Source organism: Nannobrachium achirus, assembly GCF_963921795.1.
Source record: "Nannobrachium achirus genome assembly, chromosome: 20".
Lineage (NCBI taxonomy): Eukaryota > Metazoa > Chordata > Actinopteri > Myctophiformes > Myctophidae > Nannobrachium > Nannobrachium achirus.
In genome coordinates, this window is record NC_137827.1 from 34,872,715 (window position 1) to 34,895,391 (window position 22,677).

Here is a 22,677-nt window from a genome sequence, read left to right on the forward strand (position 1 = left end):
CTGTTCTTGAGAGACTACTATGTCAGTGGTTCTCAAACCTTTTCATGTGAAGGACCCCCAAAATTATATGTATTTGGCCACAGACCCCCCATCTCAAAATATCTAGTTCCAGGGACCACCCAGAAGCAAAATTTGAGTTACAAAAGTTCGCTTTGAAAATACACATATTCAAAGATTTGCACACATTTTCACGACTTTTTCAAAAATAGCAGATCTACAAGCTCGCATCGCGGCACTCGGTGCCGCGCTGTGAGCTTGTATATCTGCTATTTTTCACTGGTTAAAGCATTCAATAATTCTAGGCCTAAATGGGTTAACAGAAGTAATCTATGTGAAAGCTAGGGGCGCGTAGCGCTGTTCTGAGGTCCCGTTGTTTCGAGGTCCCAGTAGTCGGACTAAAGGGACCTCGGACTATCGAGATTTAGTAACTAAGTACATTTACTACAATTTGGAGGTATTTGTACTTTACTTTCTTTACGTTCTCGGACCCAAATATTGTACTTTTTTACAAAATATACATTAACCACTTCAGCCCTCAGCCAATTGAAAATAGCTGAATAGCTGATCACAATGCATTGCATCTTGTAGATCTGCTATTTTAAAAAGATTTGTATACATTTCATATGTTTGTAAACGTGTGAAATAGGACCTTCTGCATATACTGAGTACTTTCTACTTTTGGTACTTTAAGTACATTTTGATGCCAATATGTATTTTTACTCAAGTACATTTTGAATTCTGGACTTTAACTTGTAACAGAGTATTTCTACATTGCAGTAAGGCTGATTGTTAAGCATTACATTTATTTATCTATCCCCCTTTAAAAAAGACCTCGTAAAATACGGTCATGAATCTTTTTTATTACTTTTAAATATTATTATTTGCAAAGACATTACCACTTCAAAGGACTTGACGAGTGTGGTGAAGTTGGGGTTTTTCTTGTAGTCGTTGATGAGTGATGACTGGATGCCCTTCCCGGCACACTCAATGTCCACTCGGGGACGGTCCACCGTAGCCAGGTTGACTCTCTTCATGTCCCTCAGGCCCCAGAACAACACCTGCACAGCAGAGGCGTCATTTCACAAAGACATAGGGGGTGGCAAAATAGCCCCATTTCTAAAATAGCAAAAATAGTTGATCTACAAGCTGTTATTGCGGGGAAAGCTTTTGCTTAACATAGCAGATAGACTAGCTCACGACGCAACACGTTTCACAATACGGATGCTGGGGTTTAAGTGGTTGAAAGTCATTTTGTTGTTGTTTATGGAAAACAATGGACTTTTGAAACATCAACCTACTGTGTAATTCCAAAAATACACATATATTAGAACAAATTAAAATATAAAGAAAAATGGAAACACAAACTTTGTTATATTCGTTTAAAGGAAAACAAATGTCCAGATAAGTGTTTTCGCTTGAGAACGGTGTTTCATTTTGGTAACTTGAAACGTCTTCTCAAACTGATGTATTACAGTACATATACAGTGCAAATCTGTGTTTCATGTTTTATGCAAAGTGGAAGTCTTTACCTCAATTCTGTACTTGCTAAGCACTGGCCTGATGCCCATTGGAACCGGGAGGATTGGGCCGCGGTCCATGTCTGTAGGACCGTCTATGGGAGGCAGGTCAGCTTTCCCATTGGGACCAATCTGAAGGGAAAAGTACATTTGCATCACAATGGAATATGTGTCTTGATAATTTTATGAACATCGTCACATATTACAAAATTGACACAACGTCAACCTGAACATGATATATACAATACCAGTAAGACTCCCTAATCGGGAGATAAGCGACCGTTGGTCGCTTATCTCCACAAATAGGCCAAAAGTTCGTTTTACCAATTATTACACTCTATGTGAACATTTACATCAACAAATCCCAAGTACTATGCAGAACGACCCATTTCAAGTTTTTAATGTACAACAATATTTAGAAAATAGGTCTACAAGCTCACAATGCTACGCATTGTCCTCGTCCCTTATATTCCCATAGGTTATATGGAGATCTCAGTGTTTGTCAGTCCTTGTTCATGTATGCCCATATATGGACATCTCTATATCTACTGTAACAGTCCTTGTCCCTTTATGCCCATATATGGAGATCTCTTAACTGTAAGTCCTTGTCCCTTTTATGCCCATATATGGATATTCCTGATGTCATCAGTATATGAACATATATGGGCTTTCTGATATGCCCATATATGGAGATCTCTTAACTGTAAGCCCTTGTCCCTTTTATGCCCATATATGGATATCCCTGATGTCATCCGTATATGCCCATATATGGGCTTTCTAATATGCCCATATATGGAGATCTCTGTATCTCCATATATGGGTATAAAAGGATACTTCAGGTCTGACATCAGGTTTGTTTATATTGGGTTGCTAGGTTTGACATCACAAACTCTATGGGCCATCTGACCTAGAAATCTATATTTGGGCATAGATGACTCATCGTGACCTCATCACACGTCGACCGCACGTGTGACGTGCGGTCGACCGCACGTGTGACCGACGGACGGCCGGTGGAGGTTTTCATACTAAACTGCGACCTTACGGTCGCAACCAGTAAGACTCCCTAATCGGGAGATAAGCGACCGTTGGTCGCTTATCTCCACAAATAGGCCAAAAGTTTGTTTTACCAATTATTACACTCTATGTGAACATTTACATCAACAAATCCCAAGTACTATGCAGAACGACCCATTTCAAGTTTTTAATGTACAACAATATTTAGAAAATAGGTCTACAAGCTGACAGTCCTCGTCCCTTATATTCCCATAGGTTATATGGAGATCTCAGTGTTTGTCAGTCCTTGTTCATTTATGCCCATATATGGACATCTCTATATCTACTGTAACAGTCCTTGTCCCTTTATGCCCATATATGGAGATCTCTTAACTGTAAGTCCTTGTCCCTTTTATGCCCATATATGGATATTCCTGATGTCATCAGTATATGAACATATATGGGCTTTCTGATATGCCCATATATGGAGATCTCTTAACTGTAAGCCCTTGTCCCTTTTATGCCCATATATGGATATCCCTGATGTCATCCGTATATGCCCATATATGGGCTTTCTAATATGCCCATATATGGAGATCTCTGTATCTCCATATATGGGTATAAAAGGATACTTCAGGTCTGACATCAGGTTTGTTTATATTGGGTTGCTAGGTTTGACATCACAAACTCTATGGGCCATCTGACCTAGAAATCTATATTTGGGCATAGATGACTCATCGTGACCTCATCACACGTCGACCGCACGTGTGACGTGCGGTCGACCGCACGTGTGACCGACGGACGGCCGGTGGAGGTTTTCATACTAAACTGCGACCTTACGGTCGCAATAATATACAATTTATTGTAACATTACAATATATTGTACAATTTATTGTAACATTACAATAATTGTGGGTTGACTGAAGTGTGTTTCATGATAAATTGCCAATAAATATTAGTTTCCAAAATCATCCAACAATAAGAATAGTTCATGGAAGAGGATAAACAGTGACTGACTTGCACTGCACTGCATAATATGTATGTGGGAGGCCAACCTGAAGCAGCTCAAAGGCAGCCAGCATTTCTCCAGCCGTGCAGTTCCCGCGGTAGATCTGGTAATACTCAAGTTGAGGAGGGAAGCGCGGTGGCCCATAGTGCTCATCGGCCATCTTGACAACGGGCTTCGCAAAGCTTCTGCCCATGAACTCAGCTTTTCCCTGGAATCGCAGAGGAGCGGAAGTCAGCATGAGATGTACAACACAACACAAACTAACACTAACACTATTTCTGCAGGGGGTGGGGGAGTCCGCCTACCATCTCCAATCCAGGAAGAGTCATCCATGTTCCATGTTACAGTTACAATGGTTTTGTAAGAAAAATAAATCAATAAATTGCTCATAATTGTTACAACACTGTTCAGTTGACATACTGTACCCATTGTGGAAAACATGCCTTGAAATGCCCATGTTTTTAGGCAGTATAGACAAAAGAGCAATGAAGACAAAGAGCAAAACGAATAAACAAATAAATAAATAAATAAATAAAGCAAGAAACCCAACATGACCAGTAACCTGCAAAAAAGGGCTATTCTTGTGAAAGTAATAGCGATGTCTGTCTTGCAGTTAGTGGTTAAGTCAAGTGATTAAGCCAAAGTCCTCTGTCGACAACATTCAGTAAACACAGATTCCGCATAAGGAATGCAAGAGGTATAAGACGTTAAATGGACAAGACGTTATTTGTTCCCATGGACCCCTGTAATTAATACAAAAACGTCCAGTGAATGTCTTATTCCACTTGCATGCCTTTTGGACATCAAAATATGTTCTAGTCTGCACACAATACAGTGCTTCTACGGTGCATCAAAAACAACCAGAATCCACACTCTACTTATCCAAGTCGTCATCCAATACAATGGTGTTTATGATAGGAGCAGTAAATAGAATTCCCAGTCAGAAAAGGCATTCTTCAAATATAATCCACATCAACTAGTAAATGAATAGAAACTGATGAATCATAAATGATATTGGTATTATAAATTAATCTAAACAAATTCAATGCAAAATAAATTGTAATAACACTAGGCCTATTGCTACTATAACAACTACTACCACTATTATGCTATTACTACTACCATACTAAAAGTAATATAGGATTATATACTGTACTGTATGTCACACCATTGAGATATAATCAGTAGTTTTAGATACTGTATATGCCCAAACTACAGGTTAATTATACACACTAAATGCCATTAGATTTCAAAACAGTATACTGTATACTGTAGCAATGACATTTTCAGCCTTACATTTCAAGTGGTAGAGAGACTCGTTTACATTATTAAGATGGATGGTTAGTTCCTATCTGTAAATTCAAGCTGTTAGGTTACATAATTTTAACACATTTAAGATTAGTATTATTATAATTATTGTTCTTTTTTTAAGAACCTCAAGTGCCTAGGACAACCAGGAAGGTCCAAATGTTCAGAAAGGGATCTATGATATCAAATCAAAGAAAAGGTTAGCCTGGAACTTGCAAAAAGATTTAATAAAGAGCATCCTTTTGTTTGTTTGTTCCAGACAGTGTACGGGACCTTTTCCTTTGATTTGATATCATAGATCCCTTTCTGAACTGAATACATTTAAGAATAAAACAGGGAACCTTTTACAACCAAATCCAGGCTTACCACTGTGTCCTGGTCGTAGATTTCAAGGACAATGATTGGAGGATCATCTCGCAGTTCAGTGGCCTCTCCAAACAGCTCCACGTTCTCAAAAACCAGCAACTGATCCCAGGTGGGGCAGAGGGTCTCAGGCAGGATCTGGGAAGAGATACAGTATACAGTATGTGAAATTCTATTTAGACAATGTTTATAAGTATTACTGCTTTATAACTAGAACTTGAATTGCCTAATAGTGTATCGGACGCCGTGGCTCAGGGGTAAAGTTGTTGTATTAGAACACGGAGGATTCCTGAAGGGTTCCCAGTTTCATCCCGGGCTCCCCCAGAGTTAGTGTCGAAGTGTCCTTGAGCAAGACTCTGAACCCCTAGTTGCTCCCGGTGAGCAGGTTGGTGCCTTGTATGGTTTCCTCCACCATCAGTGAATGAATGTGTGTATGAATGGGTGACTATAACGCACAATCTCTGTAAAGCACCTTGGATAAAGGTGCTATATTAATGCACCATTTACACAAATTTTGGTCAATGGTCTGTACAAGGATTTGAAATCAGATATAATATACTCGAGTTGGTTTGTTTTGACAGGGTTTGACTGTATGTCTGTCCCCTCAATAGTAGATCACAGTCTAATCACAGCTCACAGCTCTGTGACCTCGGGCCATAAAACAGTCTGCACAACCGGAAAATGCCTGGCGAACTTTAAGTGAAATTCATGAAGACAGTGAATCGCTTACACAAATGGATGAAATCGTTCTCTTTGAATTGAGTACAAAAGGACCCCAATGTACTTTCTTGGGTTTAAATCATATTAGTAGACCTTGTATCTGAACTGTATTGTCTTGTGATGTGCTTTTCCTATGCTTCTAATAAAGTATTCAATCAATCAATCAATCAAAACTATTGTGCTTTTAGACAGCTTTATGAATATTTAAGATCGTGACTACCATTTGGTCAAAGGAAACACTAATGTCAAACACGTTAGTGTTTTGATATGCCCAAAAGCAGCCAGTTTGTCAATGGTCTCACCGTGACCATAACTCTCATTTATACCCTCTCGACCTCTCGACTTATACCCTGACTTCCCTTGACTTTCGGTGGTCAAGGGTCAACATAGGCGACGAGCTAAATGGCTCAACTATGCACCCCTCTAGGTTGCCCTTGTCTAATAATAATTTTGGTTGGCTGGTTGCCCACCTCCCATATAACAAAATTGGACCTTGATCCTGATTAGTAAACTAGGTCAAATGGTATTGTAAAGGAGAAGCACCTAAACATGTAAGATCACTGTTAGATATGAATTATGATACATAATTGTATGATTTGTGTATGAGGCTCATATGACCATATAAGGTTATATTATGAACTGAACTTACAGTATAGGAGACCATGTTTTTGGTCGTATACTGTGAGTTCAGGCTACTGATTACAGGTCATGGCAACTATGAAATCATGATATACTGTATGTCACTAGTGGAAAGTTACCAACACTACGTGTCACTGTCTTCCTTGTTATGATCTGGGAATGAATCAATGAGTCCCACGAAGATCTTACAGTCATAATCTGTACTCTTTATATACTGAATGTTAACTTCCATTTGGGAAGAGAGAGAATTATCAAAGCTGCCACTAGGATGGTTATGCTCACTGTTTGTCTCTTTGTCTGACTCTCTTCAAATACAGCAACCTAAGATATAATCCTTTGGCTCGTCTGTCTTATTTTGGTTATGGAATGTATCCATATCCATATTTATTTAACATATTAATAATTTATTTATCAATCACAACTAATACCATTGAATCCTTGAACATTTCATGGCGTCCACTGAATCTCCATATAGCATCCTCACCTCAGTGACCTGACTTTGTGTGGAGAAGAAGACCCTGGTGAAGGGATCGGACAAGCCTGTGCTGTCTGCTGCATACAAGCTACGAGCCTGGTACATATGGACCCTCAGCTGAAATATCTGTTTCACTGTGGAGTAACAGAGAAGCAAGTATCTAATTATTAGTTATTCAGTTTAGCTGAGCATCATACAGACTAGAGTACCGGTACCTATACGAATGATTTACATTTGAAGAACTCCATTCCATATATTCTGATACTGTATCTATGTACTCGTAAAAAATGACAGCACAAAAATTGTATACTTTGTTATTTTCAAAGGTAAATCCTAGATTTTTAAAAAATAATATTTTAAAGATAAAATGGTAATTTTACCATAATATTTCTATTCAGTACACGGATACAACATTTGGGGAATGACCGTGATTAATGAATGGTAAAGAAGATAAGGGGGTAATCAACCGTGTTATGAATTACCGGGCAAACTTACTCATGTATGTGAGGCTGATGGGAGGAGAGACGGGCATGCCAGGTCCTTTTGACAACTTGTTCTCCTCAAAACCATTGGGCAGGCCAATGAGGTAGTCCTTGCGCTGCCTGTTCAGTCCCAGCCACAGGTAAAGCTCTACCTTGGCCTGCACCGTCCAGCCAGCAGGTCCAAAACCTTTCTTACCAGGGATCTTCGGTAAGTGAAAAAAGAAATTGTGGAACACATTAGTTTATTGCAATAATAATAATAATAATAATAAGCGGAAGGACCATGAATAACTTCACACTGGTGGAACATCGATACACCTTTTAGAGCATCACTAAACTACAGGAGTTTATTTATAGTGAGCCACCATAGTTGGCAGTTCTGCAGATCAATAGTCAACACACACATTTCTTACTGCCTCTTAAATTAATTGAGCATCTAATTAGGCATTGATGGGAAAAAAAATCACCAAAGTGAAATTGAAAAGTATAGGTGAAAACACACCCTCAGGAAAAGTGTCTTGACTTTTCCACAGTCCTTTCCCATCTCTTCCTCCACACCAGAATAGAGTATGTCTTTGGAGGGGACCCGGGAGTAAGCAATGCGCTTGCCGTTGCTTATCATCCAAATGAAGACATCAGGGACACTGTGTTGTGGCTGATGGAACAAACACAGAATGTTCATACAATTACGTACAAATGAGGTGTGTTATTTCACTTGACAGTATCATTCAAAAATATCCCTGAGACAGACAACTAACATAGACATATACACATTTACGGTATTACATATACTTTTTTAAAACATAATCAGCATATGGTGTACATGCATGAGAGGTGTATCTTACCTCATCTGCCATGAAGCGTAGCTTTTGAAGGAAGCTCTGAGCCGCCTTCATTTTGTCTTTCACAGTACTTTTCTTCACCTGTGTTCTCATGACCTTAGCCTGCTGGCCAATGCTCCCCTACAAGCAGGTAACACCATTACTGTGTTTAGCATATACTTGCACCAAAAATAATACAGTAGAGGAAACATATGAATATTTTATGTTTGCCATACCACTTCTGCCATGCACAGCTTCAATCTCTCCCGGTCAAGTCTGGTTCTCCCACTCTGATTCTGGTCCTTGTTTGCCAGTGATAGGAACTGACTGAAAGAAATTCGACTCAGTCAATCTGAAAGTCTACAATGTAATTTAAGGATTGTGAAAGAAGTACCACTCTTTTAAAAATGCAATGTAAAAGTGCGCCATTAGGGACCTGCATCCTTGGCTGAGTTCCTCCAGGACACCCCTCAGCCTGCGCTCAGGGAAGGCCTTCTCAGTCTTAAAGATCTCCAGCACATCGTTGAGCCCATCTTCCTGTTAGATCAGTGGAGGATGTTGATGTAAAACTAAGACATCTAATACTAGATGTAGCCTATTAAACTGACTCCTCCTACCTTCTAAAGGAGAGTCTGGTTTACAAGGCTACTTTAGATGCCCATACAGTAGCAAATTCACACTTTCATGCGCATTTATTTTCAACAGAAAAAAAGTGTTGCTGCATGTTTACTATAGGGGAAGGGGGAGTAGAGGGAGAGGGAAGCACACAAGGAGCTAGGATGTCGAGCATTTTTTTAGTCTGTTTAGTCTAGATTCTAGAAGATAGGGAATGATGGGTCTGATATATTTGTATTATGTATATTTGTAAAGTTCATGACTTGCCAGTTTATCTGCAAGGTTGTCAATGATGTTTGCATTGTACAGTCTCCTTCTCTGATCCTGCCAATAGCTCTTGATATAGATGCAGGGCTTCCTCTCAAAGTACGGCAGGTGGAAGTAACTCCTGTAGATACAGCACATGAATCAATGGAATCAGCTCAACAATCAGAAGAGACTAAAATAACTTCCCATATCCTATACCAAATTAAATTCTATGTTTAATTTGGTATTCTTAAGCAACGTTTAACAGCAAAAAACTAAAACAAGCGGTGGTACTATATTATATGTATGAATTAGTTTTCTCTTTGCATGTTATGCTTCTGACCGGTCAGTAATGACAGGTTTCATGGGCGGAGTGCAGGACACAGAGGCCATGTCTCCATCAAAGTCCATCTCCTCGTCGTCATCGGAGTGCTGGATGAGCCCAGAATCCTCCCCATCACCTCTATGGCCCCCCCTAGTTTTTGGTTGGATGACCGCATCAGCCTCGTTTCCATAGTAACCTAGATATTAGACACCAATAATTATGTTATTGCAATGGCCACACTGACCTCTGGATGTGCTGTATTGATATCTCACATCGACAGACAGGTTCAAGCCAAGGTTTATATACAATTATTATGAATATAGTTATGCAGTTAACTATTTATTAACTTTGATTAACTTTTTTCCACCCAAATTAAACATTTGAGGGCCTTATGATTAGGATGTATGTATGGAGCAGTACTACGGTATAAAGAATAGATATGGTCATTACCTATGGTGACCTCGAAGTTGATGGGTTTATCACCATTGTTCCTATCAATCATAGTGGCCTCAAGGAATGTCCCAAAGAGGAAAAACTCATCTACTTTCCCAGTGGTACTCTGTGAAGATGGACAAACAAGCAGCGTGCATGTGAATAACAGCCTGCCTCCTTGTGTGTAAATTAATGAGCTATGAATGGATGCTATGTTATGCTATGTAATAAAAGAGTGCTCTGGTAATCTAGTAATATTATCTGTCCCCACACTGCTGGATGAATGAGAACTAAACGAAATGGATGACTCCCGCAGAGCAACAGTTGAACCTGTGTCTTATAATTCACCCTTTGTCAGCCTTCTGGTTGGTCCCTGACTGACCAACCAGAAGGCTCTATCTGCCTTGGTTCCGCCTTTTTTATGGTGAATTTGCTAAAACATAATTTTTTGAGAAATAAAAAGATTTAAAAACATGCTGAGTCACTATATTGCCCCTGAGCAGCTCCATATTACTGAAACCAAGTTTGACATTAGAATTGAACACACAGAATAACAATAAGAAGCAACTGAATTAAAATGGTAGTGGTTGGAGTGTCCCACTGAGTGTCCCACCAAGACACAGCAACCAATGGGTGTGAAGAGGGGCGGGACAACGGGCGGGACTTGACAAAGGGTGAATTGTCCATCAACACAAAAGGAAGTCACATTTGTGAAAATAGCAAGTTAATAATGCACCAGGAGGGCTAAATAAAGATAGGCCTAATCAATAATCAGCCCAAAATGATGATGCATACACAATGCCACATTGGGCCTCCTCTGCTCGTCTCCCCTTCCCGAGGAGGACCTACAGTACCTTACCTCTGAGATGGGGGGCACTCCTTCCACCTGCACTTCAGTGGAGCAGGTCACTTCAGGGGAGGCTGTGTCCAGGATCTCCATGCCCAGGCTGATGAGCAGGCGGGCCCTGAAGGACACCCCCTCACCCAGCCCGTCGTTCAGCTCCTGGTACTCATCCATCAGGGAGAAGTTCCGGGTGGAGCCGTACATGTTCACCCAGGCAGGGCCCAGTGTGGGAAGAAAGCCTGAGAAGTAGAAGAAAAGGCAGAACCTGAGAAAAGTGTAATTTGCAAAGATACAGTAAATAAACAATAAATATACAGCATATGGGGCTGTTAAATCTGACATCATTTTGTAGGCAGAGGAGAACTTTTGTCCCCCAAAAAAGCTAATCTTTTTACTATTTTTACTATTTACTAATTTTTCTTCTCTTTCTTGTTGACAGGAAAGTGGTAGAATTATACTTTAGTCGTTATTTTTGTCTCGGATCTGTTGAAATAGCGAGGGACAGATAATGACAATAAATCTGCTTGGAGGTCTGACTACAAAATGATGTCACGGCTTAAAAGCCCTATATCCAAGAAAATAATGTCATCATTAATTAATGACACATTAAGAGAGAGGGCTGGACCCTCTGGATCTCTTCTCTCTCTCTCATATAGGCTCAAATCAACGGCTAAAGCATACAGTGAATTAGCCTCGTAAACAACCAACTTCCGTTCTCCAGGAGGATTCCAGAAGATAAAAATGAATGGTTTCCGGAAGAGGGCGGGTACGAGGCTAACAGTGAATACAAGCAGACCAAACCGTAATCACCTTCTTCTCCATCGTTTGAGATCATGGACAGGTCAATGAAGTGTGTTCCAATAGCCACATCGTTCACTTTGTCTGAATCTCTGAGCTGGAGCTTCATTCGTTTGCACAGTGGTGGAAACATCTCGGTGAAAGCGATTTGCTCGTTCCAGGCGGGCTCATAATTGCTCTTTTGGATGGAAGTTTTCCCCTGTAAACACACATGCAATTATGCTACTCAGGCACCATTTCATTTTTGGCAATAAAGATATTCTCATCCCATCTTGTATACTACTATTACTACTAAAGTTTCATGTTGACCTAATTGTTGTTTAATTCTAATGGTGTCACAAAAGGAGAGGCAATCGCATTTTATTGCCCATCAGTCAACATTCTAATCATCACATTCTAATCATTTACCTTCTGCCCAGCAAACTGTACAAGGACATACGGATCAACCAGGTCCTTGTTCTCTCCTATGAAGGCCTTCTTCATATTTGTCAGGACGCTGGCGTTCATTCTGGGAAGTCCCTCTGCTTTGTAGATCTTCAGGTAGTACCGAGCCCACTGCCGCTCTGCTGGAACCCCCTCTGGTAACAGAAGATTCCTGAAACAGGGACAGTTTAAACTGTTATTATTTGCACATTCAAGTTAACAGTTCTGTTAATTGGCAATGTTGGGAAAAGCACAGTGAAAGATAAAGATAAAAACATTTCTATGAAAGATTGTGAATATTGATTGTAGGCTACAGTCTATATATTGTATCTATTATTACACCTTCATGCATTATCTATACTTTTATTATTTATTATTATTATTTTGTATACATTTAATTAATTAATGTAATCTCTTTGCACAAACAACTTCATGAATCAGAAAAATTACCCTTCTATGTCATCTTCATCAGACTCGTTAGCCTTGTGTGGAGTCTTTATGCTGTCTCCTTTAGCAACGACTGCAACGTCACATTTAATGTAGCCCTTACACCCAGCGGTGATGTCTTCAGGATCGGACAAAAGGGCCCATTTGTGGTAGAACTGATGTTCTATAAAATGTCAGAGAAAGGACGTCATATAGCAAAAGAATACATGCAGAATGTATACAGAATATAATCAACTATAGTTATTATACAGTACAGTACATCCAAAATAATCAGATTTGAATGAATCCCCTACCTGGCTGGGAGTAGATTGTGCCCACATCTAGTTTAAAAGACCCAACCAGTGTTCCGCTACGTAGGAGATTTTTGGAGTGGATCACCTATGGGTTGGTCAAAGGAGTAAATAATAGCATTTTGGGAAATTAACTATTAACTCTTCATGTCTTCTCCCTCAGTTTGGCATTCTATGACACGATTTCTGTTCTAATGTCTTAACAAATGTACAACAAGATGAGGCATAGCAAAGGTAGAACCACTTACAGACAACTTTAGGATTTTGTCAAACATGACGTCAGGAGGAATATGGAAGTCAAACACGAAATACTGTAACAATAAAAGAGCTTTGGGTTAGCCTTGTTGGATTCGTTGTTGGCAACAACAGTATTGATGTAGATTTACACAAAGTTGTTACTATTTATTACTATGTCACCTCGTTGTAGTACGGGCAGTTGGTTGATTCCTTCATTGACGTGTACTTTTTATCTTCTCCAATCTCCACACAGACGACTGGATCCATGTTCAATCCGATAAGCTGCCTGGCCTCTATTACTGTCACACTGACCTGGAAGTGATGCATATGGATGTTAAGTATGTTACTGCACTGTACAGTCAGTACAGTACAGATGTTGAGAACTTGGCCAAAGACACAAAACTGTATTGTTCTTACTTGGTAATCCATCGGTCTTCCAGAACTGGGTTCCATCCTTATGTCAGGTTTGGATCTATAGAATGACATTTTCAGTGAAAATGTTTGTGATTTAATGTCAGATTGTTGTTGCACTTTCACAGTTGCACAGTTCCAATAAGAGAAAGAATGATGCTTGCCTCTTGTTGGACACATTAGTGCAGACTGCCGTGACCGAGGCCAGTGAGATGGTGTCTGGGTCAGGGCCTCCTCCCAGGAACATGCCCTGTTCCATGTCGTCTGTCTCCAGAATTGCTGCCTCATCTGGAGATCACAGGAGAAACATACTTAACTGTAGGAACAACCTCTTTATATAAAAGTTTGTTGTTTTTATTTTGTTTAGTCTTGTTTTTTTTGCTGGCATCTAAACGTAAAAAATTGCTAGGCTGTGCTTGGTGCATTTGTTGTGTGATGATACAAATGTGTCATGGGGTGCCATACTGCATAATTGCAGTATGGCGCCCCCTGTTGAAGCCCTGTTGCAGTGTTTCAAGGTAATACTTACTGAATAGAATGCTAGTGCCATTACTAACTGTGAAAGGTATTATGTTTTGTTTGTTTGTTTTTTGTGGGGGTCAAAAAATTATAATTACACAACAATATTTAACAAATCTAAGAGACTAAAGTTATTTAAAACATTGAAAATAACCAAAATATACAGGATAAAGTCCATCCTCATCCATCCAACCAAAGTCATACATGATTGAGTATTGTGTTGATATGTTCTAGTTAGGTTAAATGTAGAATCAGATGGTTGGAGCTCAAAGAAGTGACATTAACCCTGACAAATATCTAACCTAATATGAGACTATCAAACAGCAACAAATTGTAACTCCATGTGACTTATTGAAAGTGAGACATCAATGTTACAGATACCTCCATTCTTGTCCTCCTTGTTGCTACGATGCTTGCGTGGCATGGCTCAAAACAGTCCTTTCCTTGCTCTGGAAAGAAGTTGATGGTTGATGATTAGGCTTTGATAGATTGCACTGAAACTGTAATGACTTTGTGGATTTAATGATTTAGTTATCAGGATAGCAAACTTGGACAGATTAAAACCAAACCATCTGACACCACTAATTTTCTATGCACTACACTCTAAAAGGATCACCTTCTTTCAAATGGCTCCCCCACCACTGATTAAAACAACAATTGTGTCTCAATATCACTACTTGCCACATTAAACATTGCATACTACAAAGAAACACATTTAAACATAAGCATAACACAACTTCAAGTATTGTAGGCATGCCAGTACATTGACAGAGGGGTGATTCCACTCTACCACACCCTCATTTAGTCTCCCAATAGAAGCTTTTAATAATTCAACTCAGCTGACCTTATTGCATCAATTAGAAGAGGATACATTTCACATGCATTGTGGAAAGTAATACACTTAAAATAATAGATTGCTATGATGCATTTTCCGCATTTTCAGCATGTTACAAATAAATATATAATATATATAGGTGAAAACACTGTTGTTTGTGTGGCTTTTAAAACTCCAACACTCTCTGAATACTGATACACTGGCACTTTTTAACATGAAAAATATAAACCAACACACAACTATCTAAACTTAAAAACCGGCATACGCCACTGTATTTAGCATACATGGGGCATGTGAGTATAATACAATCTTAATTTAAGGCACCTCATCAGACAAATGATTAAACCCATTTTAGAATTGTATTGCATGCAGGGAAAACCAATTATCACACTGTATTGCCAAGGAAATACCGAAATTGCAAAAGCAGCAACTGACCAGATAAAAAGGAAAAGCATTGGCCATGCAATTCTGAATACTTCTGCAGCCTCCCAATAACAACCTCAATGTACCAGCACAAAGAATAATACATTTTAAGTAACCATTTAAACAAATGAGAGCAATGGTCCCATTTAGAAAGAGCAACATATTCATTTAAAATCCTTTAGAAAATCCTGAATTTCAAATTATGTCTGTACTGAACGTATTCTGCAATCACATGACAAAAGCATATTCTCAACAATATGGATAGCTTAGCAAGATTATAATAACAAAACAACAGAACCACTTCAGATTATGATAAGAAATGAACAGAATTGCTCCATACATACCAACAAGAACGTGGCACCTCCAACCAGGTTCCCCAAAAAAGAGACCCTGAACTTTTCTTTCTCCAAAAGCGAATACAATACTACATAACCATTTTGAACACTAACATAGAAATAGAAATAAGGCCGTAAAGTGAGGTTGCACAGAAAAGAATTAGGTTCGTCCAAGACTGAAGTTGGGCTGGAGTGATGTGATATGTCAATGAATAGTGTATGAACTGTCGAACCCGAGCCTGGTAACTATAACTAGGGACTGCTGACAGACGTCATCATGAGCTGAATCTGCCAATCCAGTTAGACTGTGGATACAACAAGATGCATTGCAAATACGTTACTTAAATACTTACTTAAATGTTTACTGTAACTTATTATTTAAAGAATAATTGCCTTTGTCTGAATAATGTGGATAATGTTCCCTGAAAATGCTTTCCATTCAGCATCCACAAAAGAGATCCCTACGAATCATAATACAAGACATTATGCAAACACTTTAGCACAAAATGTGGCCTATAACAAAGTTATTAGGATACCAGGTCTTTTTGTTTCTTCTTTAAATCATCCCAGTAGGCACAGCATTATCTTGACTGGGCTGTATTTGATGTTGCCTTTTAGAAAACTAAACTGTGAGAACATGGGTGCACTGACAGAACATGGGAATAAACAGAAGAAAGATTGCATTCCAAAACAGAACGGTGGACTCATTTGAAAGGTAATGCATAAAAACTATGCGTGCAGTACTGTTCTAGAAGACCTCAGCATGAGACAAATGGAAGCTAATGAATAAATTGCCATGTCACATGTGATAGAATTTCATGCAAGTAAACAAGTCGATCAAGCCAAACTGGAAGAATGCGTCCCTTTTAATCATTAATAAGGTACTGTTCCAAAATGGGCCTTGCTACAAAGACAGGCCCATATCACGGGATCACCAAATGATGTCAAGCCCTATTTATATATCCTTTGTGTTGTTACAAGTCACTGTTGTTTAAATCACATTAAAATGATTATGTTGGTACGAGTAAAAGTCGGGAATACAACATAGATTTGACTGTCCATGTAGCAATCTATTTTGAGTGTAGTCAAGATCAAATCATAAAGATGTGACAGGTAAAGTCTCTCTCATACAAAAAGAGAAAGGGGCATTAAATGTATGTATGAAAACATTGATTATATTTTTTACTGAATTAAGGCATCTTTGGCAACTTCTTTTCAATAAAACTTCCATTGAACATCTTCTAGTACAACTCATCAATTACACATACGGCCAGCCTGTAAGCCATACGTCAACGTCTTAAGTTGCTAGTATCCGATGAAACAAGGCTTTCAATTATTTAAGCAATGCAGTCAATGTTGCATGTGTCACATTCATTATGTCAGGGTATCACTGCTCACTACAAAAATAATAGAGCACCTGCAAAACATGAAATAGAATCATAAAGTTTGGATAAAATGTTCTACTCATAAATAAGTACCGGTAGTGATGCAGTGCAGTTGTGCACATAGTAAAGGCCTGTTAATGTATCAATTTGTAACTGAGTGAAATGTGTACACTCTCAGTGTGAACAATATAACACCCAAGATTCTACAGACGAGTGCATAGTTCTCTGGTCTGATCGTTGACTTAATGTTCAACTGTCAAACTACAAAATATATGTCCAACTGCTTTCTCAATGGTTTTACTACCAGTTATATTCCCTATAGCTCAACAGGTTGTATGGCACCACTGTGCAATGTGTAACAGAAGTGTTACCTTATGTTCCTTACAGCTCTGCAGCATGTTCAATGGCAACACTGTGCAATATGTGATGGGTGTTCATCCTTACAGTTCAGCATGCAGATTGTATGGCAGAGGAAGCAGGTGTAGATGTGTGATACCCATAGTGACACCAATTTGACCTCTCTGTTGAGAGATTGTAGCGTTAATTACATGTTTCAGTACAGGCTAAGAGGGGTTGAGGAGACCTACAGTAGTACTCTCCCTCTCTCTCTCAAGCACCCCCAGTAACCATGTCACCATTGGTGCACAGTTACCAGTTACCACTGTCATCTGCTGTACTAACCTAATTTCTCTGACTGGGATTCCCCAATAGCACAGGAACACTCCCACCTGATCAGAACTCTGTACACCATGGCTTTTCTTTTCTTCTTCTTTTTTTCAACCTTGTGTCCCTATTTTGGGCATGTCATAAAAAGGTGGAAACTGTACAATATACGTACAGCGTGCACGCACACATATTGTGAAAATAACAGATCTACAAGCTTGGGCTATATTCACTATTCATTGTATGATGTATTAGGGCTTTTGTGCCAAACAAATGCTTCCAATGGATTCAGAATCATGAAAACCCTTAGTTTGACCCCTCACATGCTACTTAAAACAGATCTTTTCTTTTATATATAAATATTTCCTGTATAATGAAGCCAATGGGACAGTGAATATACAAATGGCCATAACTTTTTTTCGCAATGTTTCCGGCAGAGCAGGCCTCTCATTCTGTGGACCTTAATGACCAAACTAATGGATAAAACAGAAATAAAAGGTACGGCATGACATCACAGGTTCAACTCTATTCCTTGAGCTTTTGGGCCTGTGGGTCCCCGACTATATGCAATGAAGACATCAGAGGTCACTAGAAGATGTTGACACTCATTTGACCTCTGCCAGGGGTAACACATCACCTTTAAATCATAAATGATTAATAATAACGGTAAAAAAAATTACACTTGGAATACAATTATTGGTACCTTTGATGAATATCTAGGTTGCAATAATTAACATGCATGAGGCAGCATGCAACTGAGCCCTAAAGTGACACCTTTCCCAATGTCGTCTAGGGTAAACCACACAACGACCTGATACCAACCATGCAATCTTATCCCGTTTGGGGCGTGCAGTGTCCAAAACCCTCTGTTGGCTGGGTTGCCTGTGAGTTATTGTTATCTGGTTTGTTGTGCTCCAGTGGCTCAGTGGGTACACCACCTGACCAGGGTGTAGTGTATCATTATACTGTGGTGTGGGTGGGGGGGGTTCGTCTTTGAAACATACCCATGGCCCTTTATTATTGTTGGCGTTCATGTTAAACCCTGGCCTAAGTCAGGGCCTTCCTGGGTGCATTTGACCTTAAGTGGTGATGGCCTTAAACAAGGACAATCAGCCAATGTGTCTGTTGTGTTGCAGAGCCTACAAACTAACTACAACATCTCAAATTGCTTTATCCATCCCAACATGGGCCCTATACTAATGAGATTGGACTCTTTGTGCCATAGAGACAAATCCCTTTGTCCTGTCACCCATACAATACCATTGATCTAACTCTATCCTTTAACAGGATATATCCTGTTCGAGGATTGAATATGGTCAGCTTCAGCAATCATTGTGGAATGCAGATGTCATGTCAAATTACATGTTGGGTGCATCCATTGAGCTATAGGCCTATGGGCACATCTTACCCAGATACAGTATCTTGTCCCAATAATGCAGTGGTTCTGGTTCCCAAAAGAAACATTAGGTGCTTGCCCAGGACCCAAACTATAGCAGATCTAGATCTGCTATTTTCACTAATTCCTAATTATCAATATATTTTATTAATGGAATTTCTTAAATGTGTTATTGTCTTTGCTTGTTAATGGCCACTCATTGTTATTGGACTTCATCATTATTATTAGTGGCCAAGGCCACGAAGTGGCAAATGGCCACTCATTGATATTGGACTTCATCATTACTATTATTCCGCCACTTTTGCTCTAGCGGCTAGACCGTGCAGTCGCTTTTTACGAAACTCGGCAGTATGGCAGAGGACTATGCCAAACGGCTAAAACGCGAAGCTCGCAACAATCGGCCAAAGGGTGGCGCTGTAGGAAGCCTTTGAAAAATGCCAACTTTGAACTGGTGTAGCTCATGCCCTGTTTCAGGTACAGCAATGAAACCTGTATACACTTATGCGTCTCCTCATGCCGAACAACTTTTACGCTCTGACTTTTGACCTCTGACCTTTACTTCTCCCACAATTTTGAATTATATGAAAAACAGTCAAAATCTATCTCCTCCTGGGATTTTCGCGTAACGTGCGCGAAACTTTTTTTTACATGAACTTTGGACCAATACGGTCATCGCACAGCGGCCGGATTTTCTTTAAAGCTAAACATTATTTTTTAATAATTCACTGTATAATGCAGTTTTATGCAAATTAATCTTCTGCCTCTAAATCATACATGCAAAGTGACACGTTCATGGCATTTGGCAAATATGTAGAGGGTTAGTCCAAATATCACTGAAAGCAATCTTACTCCAATTGGCCAAAGGGGGGCGCTATACGAAGCGTTTGAAAACTCAAACTTTAAAGGGGCATAAGTCATGCCTCGTTTCGTTTGAAGACATGCAACTTGCTTACACGCGTGCCTTGACTCAAGCGGAAGACATCTGTGTCTTTGTTAAGTAAGCTCCGCCCTTAGATTTTCCGCCATTTTGAGCAGTTTGTAAAACACTTAAACCTGCTTTTATTCCGGAACTTTCGCGTCACGTGCACGGAACTTTTTTTACATGAACTTTGGACCAATATCTAAAGATCTGTCAGATCGGATTTTTTAAACATTGAAACATGCTTTTTTAATAATTCAATCAACATTGCAAGTTTTATGCAAATTATTCTTCTGCCTCTAAAACATACATGCAAAGTAAAGTTTTCATGATGAACTACTGTAGAGGGTAAGTCCAAATATCACTGAAACCAAAAAGAATCATATTTGAACTGGGGACCCCCCACCCTGACGTGAGTAGGGTTTTCCCATGATCTGGGCCTTAGGCTAGATGCAGAATAGAGCTGGGACGTTCGCGAACGAATCGAATCTTTTGAACGGCTCTTTGAAGTGAACGTTGGGATCCGGTTCGCGCAGTAGAGAGCCGTTCATTTGGGGGGGAGACCCCTCCCCCCAATTCAACATCTCCTTGCTACTCCACTGAGTACTGACTGAGTACAGTGAGTGAGTGAGAGAGAGAGAACAAGTGGAGGAGCGAGTTCATTGTTGCCTGCTTGTTTTTTTTTTTGGTGTTTTATGAATAACAAAAGTCAAGGTAGCTTAATTTACACACACATTTTATGAAAAGGGTAAATACTAAATTGTGATCTCAACTGTCAGCAGAGGAATGTGGTGCCACCTTGTGGATTCATGTTTAAACAAATTCTTCTTAAAAATATATAAATATACAAGGAGCCAAATGAGCCAGTCTTTTGAACGGCTCTTTTTAGTGAGCCAGATCGATGGTACTGTCTCACTTCAAAGAGCCATAAATCCCACCTCTAATGCAGAATGGTTAGGCACAGGTGTGTGTGTGTGTGTGTGTGTGTGTGTGTGTGTGTGTGTGTGTGTGTGTGTGTGTGTGTGTGTGTGTGTGTGTGTGTGTGTGCGTGCGTGCGTGCGTGCGTGCGTGCTCAGTGTGTTTGGAAGCATGGTTGATGCTGCTGGCAAATTATTCTTCTGCCTCTAAAACATACATTCAAAGTCACATTTTAATCACACTTTGCAATAATGTAGGTTAGTGCACTGTGCACTTGTGCACTTGTAACCCACGGTTCAGCGGGAATTACAGTCATTTTATTTTATTTTTCAAATGGAATATATTCTTATTTTTCACATGCAATGTTTTGACCACGGTCCCTGAGTCACAGCTGCCGAGCATTCGTAATCACCACACCCTGTATAAAGCCAGTCTTTCTTCAGTTTGTTCAGTAACCTCATTGGAGCTGCTGCAGGTTTGTACACATTTCATTTCAAGACTATTCCAATTTCTAACAGCATTACTCCATTTATATTTAACCCACACTATATTGCTTTTAGATCCACCTGACCAACTCTGATATTGACACTGAGGCTGCGTGACTAAGATAATTGGTAAGTGAACATGTGGCTCGGAAATGTTTGTTTCTGGTTTTGGGATTGGAATGTAAAAAGATTCATTTCGGGAATGTAATTATTGCTTGTAGATAAGCAGATTTGTCGACTTTATTTAGTTTTAAGCTTGTAGATCGGCTGATTAGTTGATTTTTTTTTGTTTTAGTTTTTTTGCCTGTGAACTGAATCTAATGTTTGGTTTTCAGAAAAACTACATTTCCCAGAATGCAGCAGCTAAGATGGTTGCTTGTTGGGCGTCGGCCGATTGAATCCATCTGAACAGTTTGAGCAAAACACTGCTGAGTTGAGGAGGCTGTGTGCTGCTCTGTTAACCGGTAAGACTGTTTGCTTGTGTTTTGTATGGTCTCTTTTACCGTTTTACTGTTATTTTGGTTCTATGGTTTACAGTGAGAATGTGTTTCATATTGTCAGGAGTGTTTAGTTGTGGATGATTGCCTGAGTCCACTATTGTTTGGGGTGTGGCCTCATCTCTTTCTTTAATGTAAGCATTTAACTAAAGAGATGTGAGTATTATTGCGACTGTTAGGTCGCAGTTACTATCGAAACCTCCACCGGCTGTCACTCTGTCCGTGTGACATCATACTTTTGCCCTATTCATATCTCCGCTACCATTGCCCCTATCCATGCCAAACTTTGCACACACTCCTTGGCTGCCTGATTTCTCATATGGCCCTCCAGCGCCACCATGAGGCCGATTCTTGCCCAGGGCATCATGTGTCATATTATTTTGCAAAAGCAAACAAAGTCTTTGGAACACAAATATTTTAATTAATAAAACAAACTTTATTATAGCAATTATTTTATTGTCTTTGTCATCATGATCTGCCATTAAACACCCTTGGGCTTGGGTTGGGTTGTTAAAAGGCTGAGAATAAACTGCGTGACTGCGTTTAAATTAACCAGTACAGGGGCTAATACAAATTGGGGTACCACCCAAGGTGACCGTAAAAGTTTTGGATTTTCTTTTTCGTACATGTCTCTAGTTTATATTTTGGTAATGATAACTCACCAATCTGGTAGCTTAATGGCACTTATCACCCGCTAGAGTTGGTGTCCCATTAACTTTACATTACAGGGAAAAAAAGGTAAAAATTAATCTGCTTTAAGTAGCATATGCGGGGTCAAACTAGGGGTTTTTCATGATTCTGAATCGATTGCAAGCATCTGTTTTGCACAAAAAACATTCCTTTTGTCGTTCGAAAATCCAGTGCACGGCGCACCGGTGTGCTGAGTGCACGCACCGACCTACCCTAC

General features: G+C 39.6%; 1 protein-coding gene across 1 annotated transcript in view; it reads right to left on the reverse strand.

Annotated features, from left to right (window-relative positions):
- The window catches only part of LOC308305524 (otoferlin), a gene marked incomplete at its 3' end in the record, with an annotated part of 37,738 nt that extends 24,060 nt beyond the window's left edge, over positions 1 to 13,678 (reverse strand). The window contains exons 1-22 of the mRNA XM_080750321.1: positions 13,560 to 13,678; positions 13,402 to 13,456; positions 13,165 to 13,296; positions 12,996 to 13,058; positions 12,751 to 12,835; positions 12,461 to 12,620; positions 11,996 to 12,182; positions 11,600 to 11,786; positions 10,805 to 11,028; positions 9,964 to 10,072; positions 9,532 to 9,709; positions 9,210 to 9,330; positions 8,764 to 8,864; positions 8,564 to 8,654; positions 8,352 to 8,468; positions 8,009 to 8,161; positions 7,520 to 7,709; positions 7,034 to 7,158; positions 5,194 to 5,328; positions 3,566 to 3,727; positions 1,530 to 1,649; positions 897 to 1,058 (exon numbers count right to left, since the gene is read on the reverse strand). Of these exons, the coding sequence (XP_080606447.1) occupies positions 897 to 1,058; positions 1,530 to 1,649; positions 3,566 to 3,727; positions 5,194 to 5,328; positions 7,034 to 7,158; positions 7,520 to 7,709; positions 8,009 to 8,161; positions 8,352 to 8,468; positions 8,564 to 8,654; positions 8,764 to 8,864; positions 9,210 to 9,330; positions 9,532 to 9,709; positions 9,964 to 10,072; positions 10,805 to 11,028; positions 11,600 to 11,786; positions 11,996 to 12,182; positions 12,461 to 12,620; positions 12,751 to 12,835; positions 12,996 to 13,058; positions 13,165 to 13,296; positions 13,402 to 13,456; positions 13,560 to 13,654 (2,952 nt within the window). The 5' untranslated portion in view covers positions 13,655 to 13,678. The remainder of the gene's footprint in view (positions 1 to 896; positions 1,059 to 1,529; positions 1,650 to 3,565; positions 3,728 to 5,193; positions 5,329 to 7,033; positions 7,159 to 7,519; positions 7,710 to 8,008; positions 8,162 to 8,351; positions 8,469 to 8,563; positions 8,655 to 8,763; positions 8,865 to 9,209; positions 9,331 to 9,531; positions 9,710 to 9,963; positions 10,073 to 10,804; positions 11,029 to 11,599; positions 11,787 to 11,995; positions 12,183 to 12,460; positions 12,621 to 12,750; positions 12,836 to 12,995; positions 13,059 to 13,164; positions 13,297 to 13,401; positions 13,457 to 13,559) is intronic.
- Between the last annotated feature and the right edge of the window lie 8,999 nt (positions 13,679 to 22,677).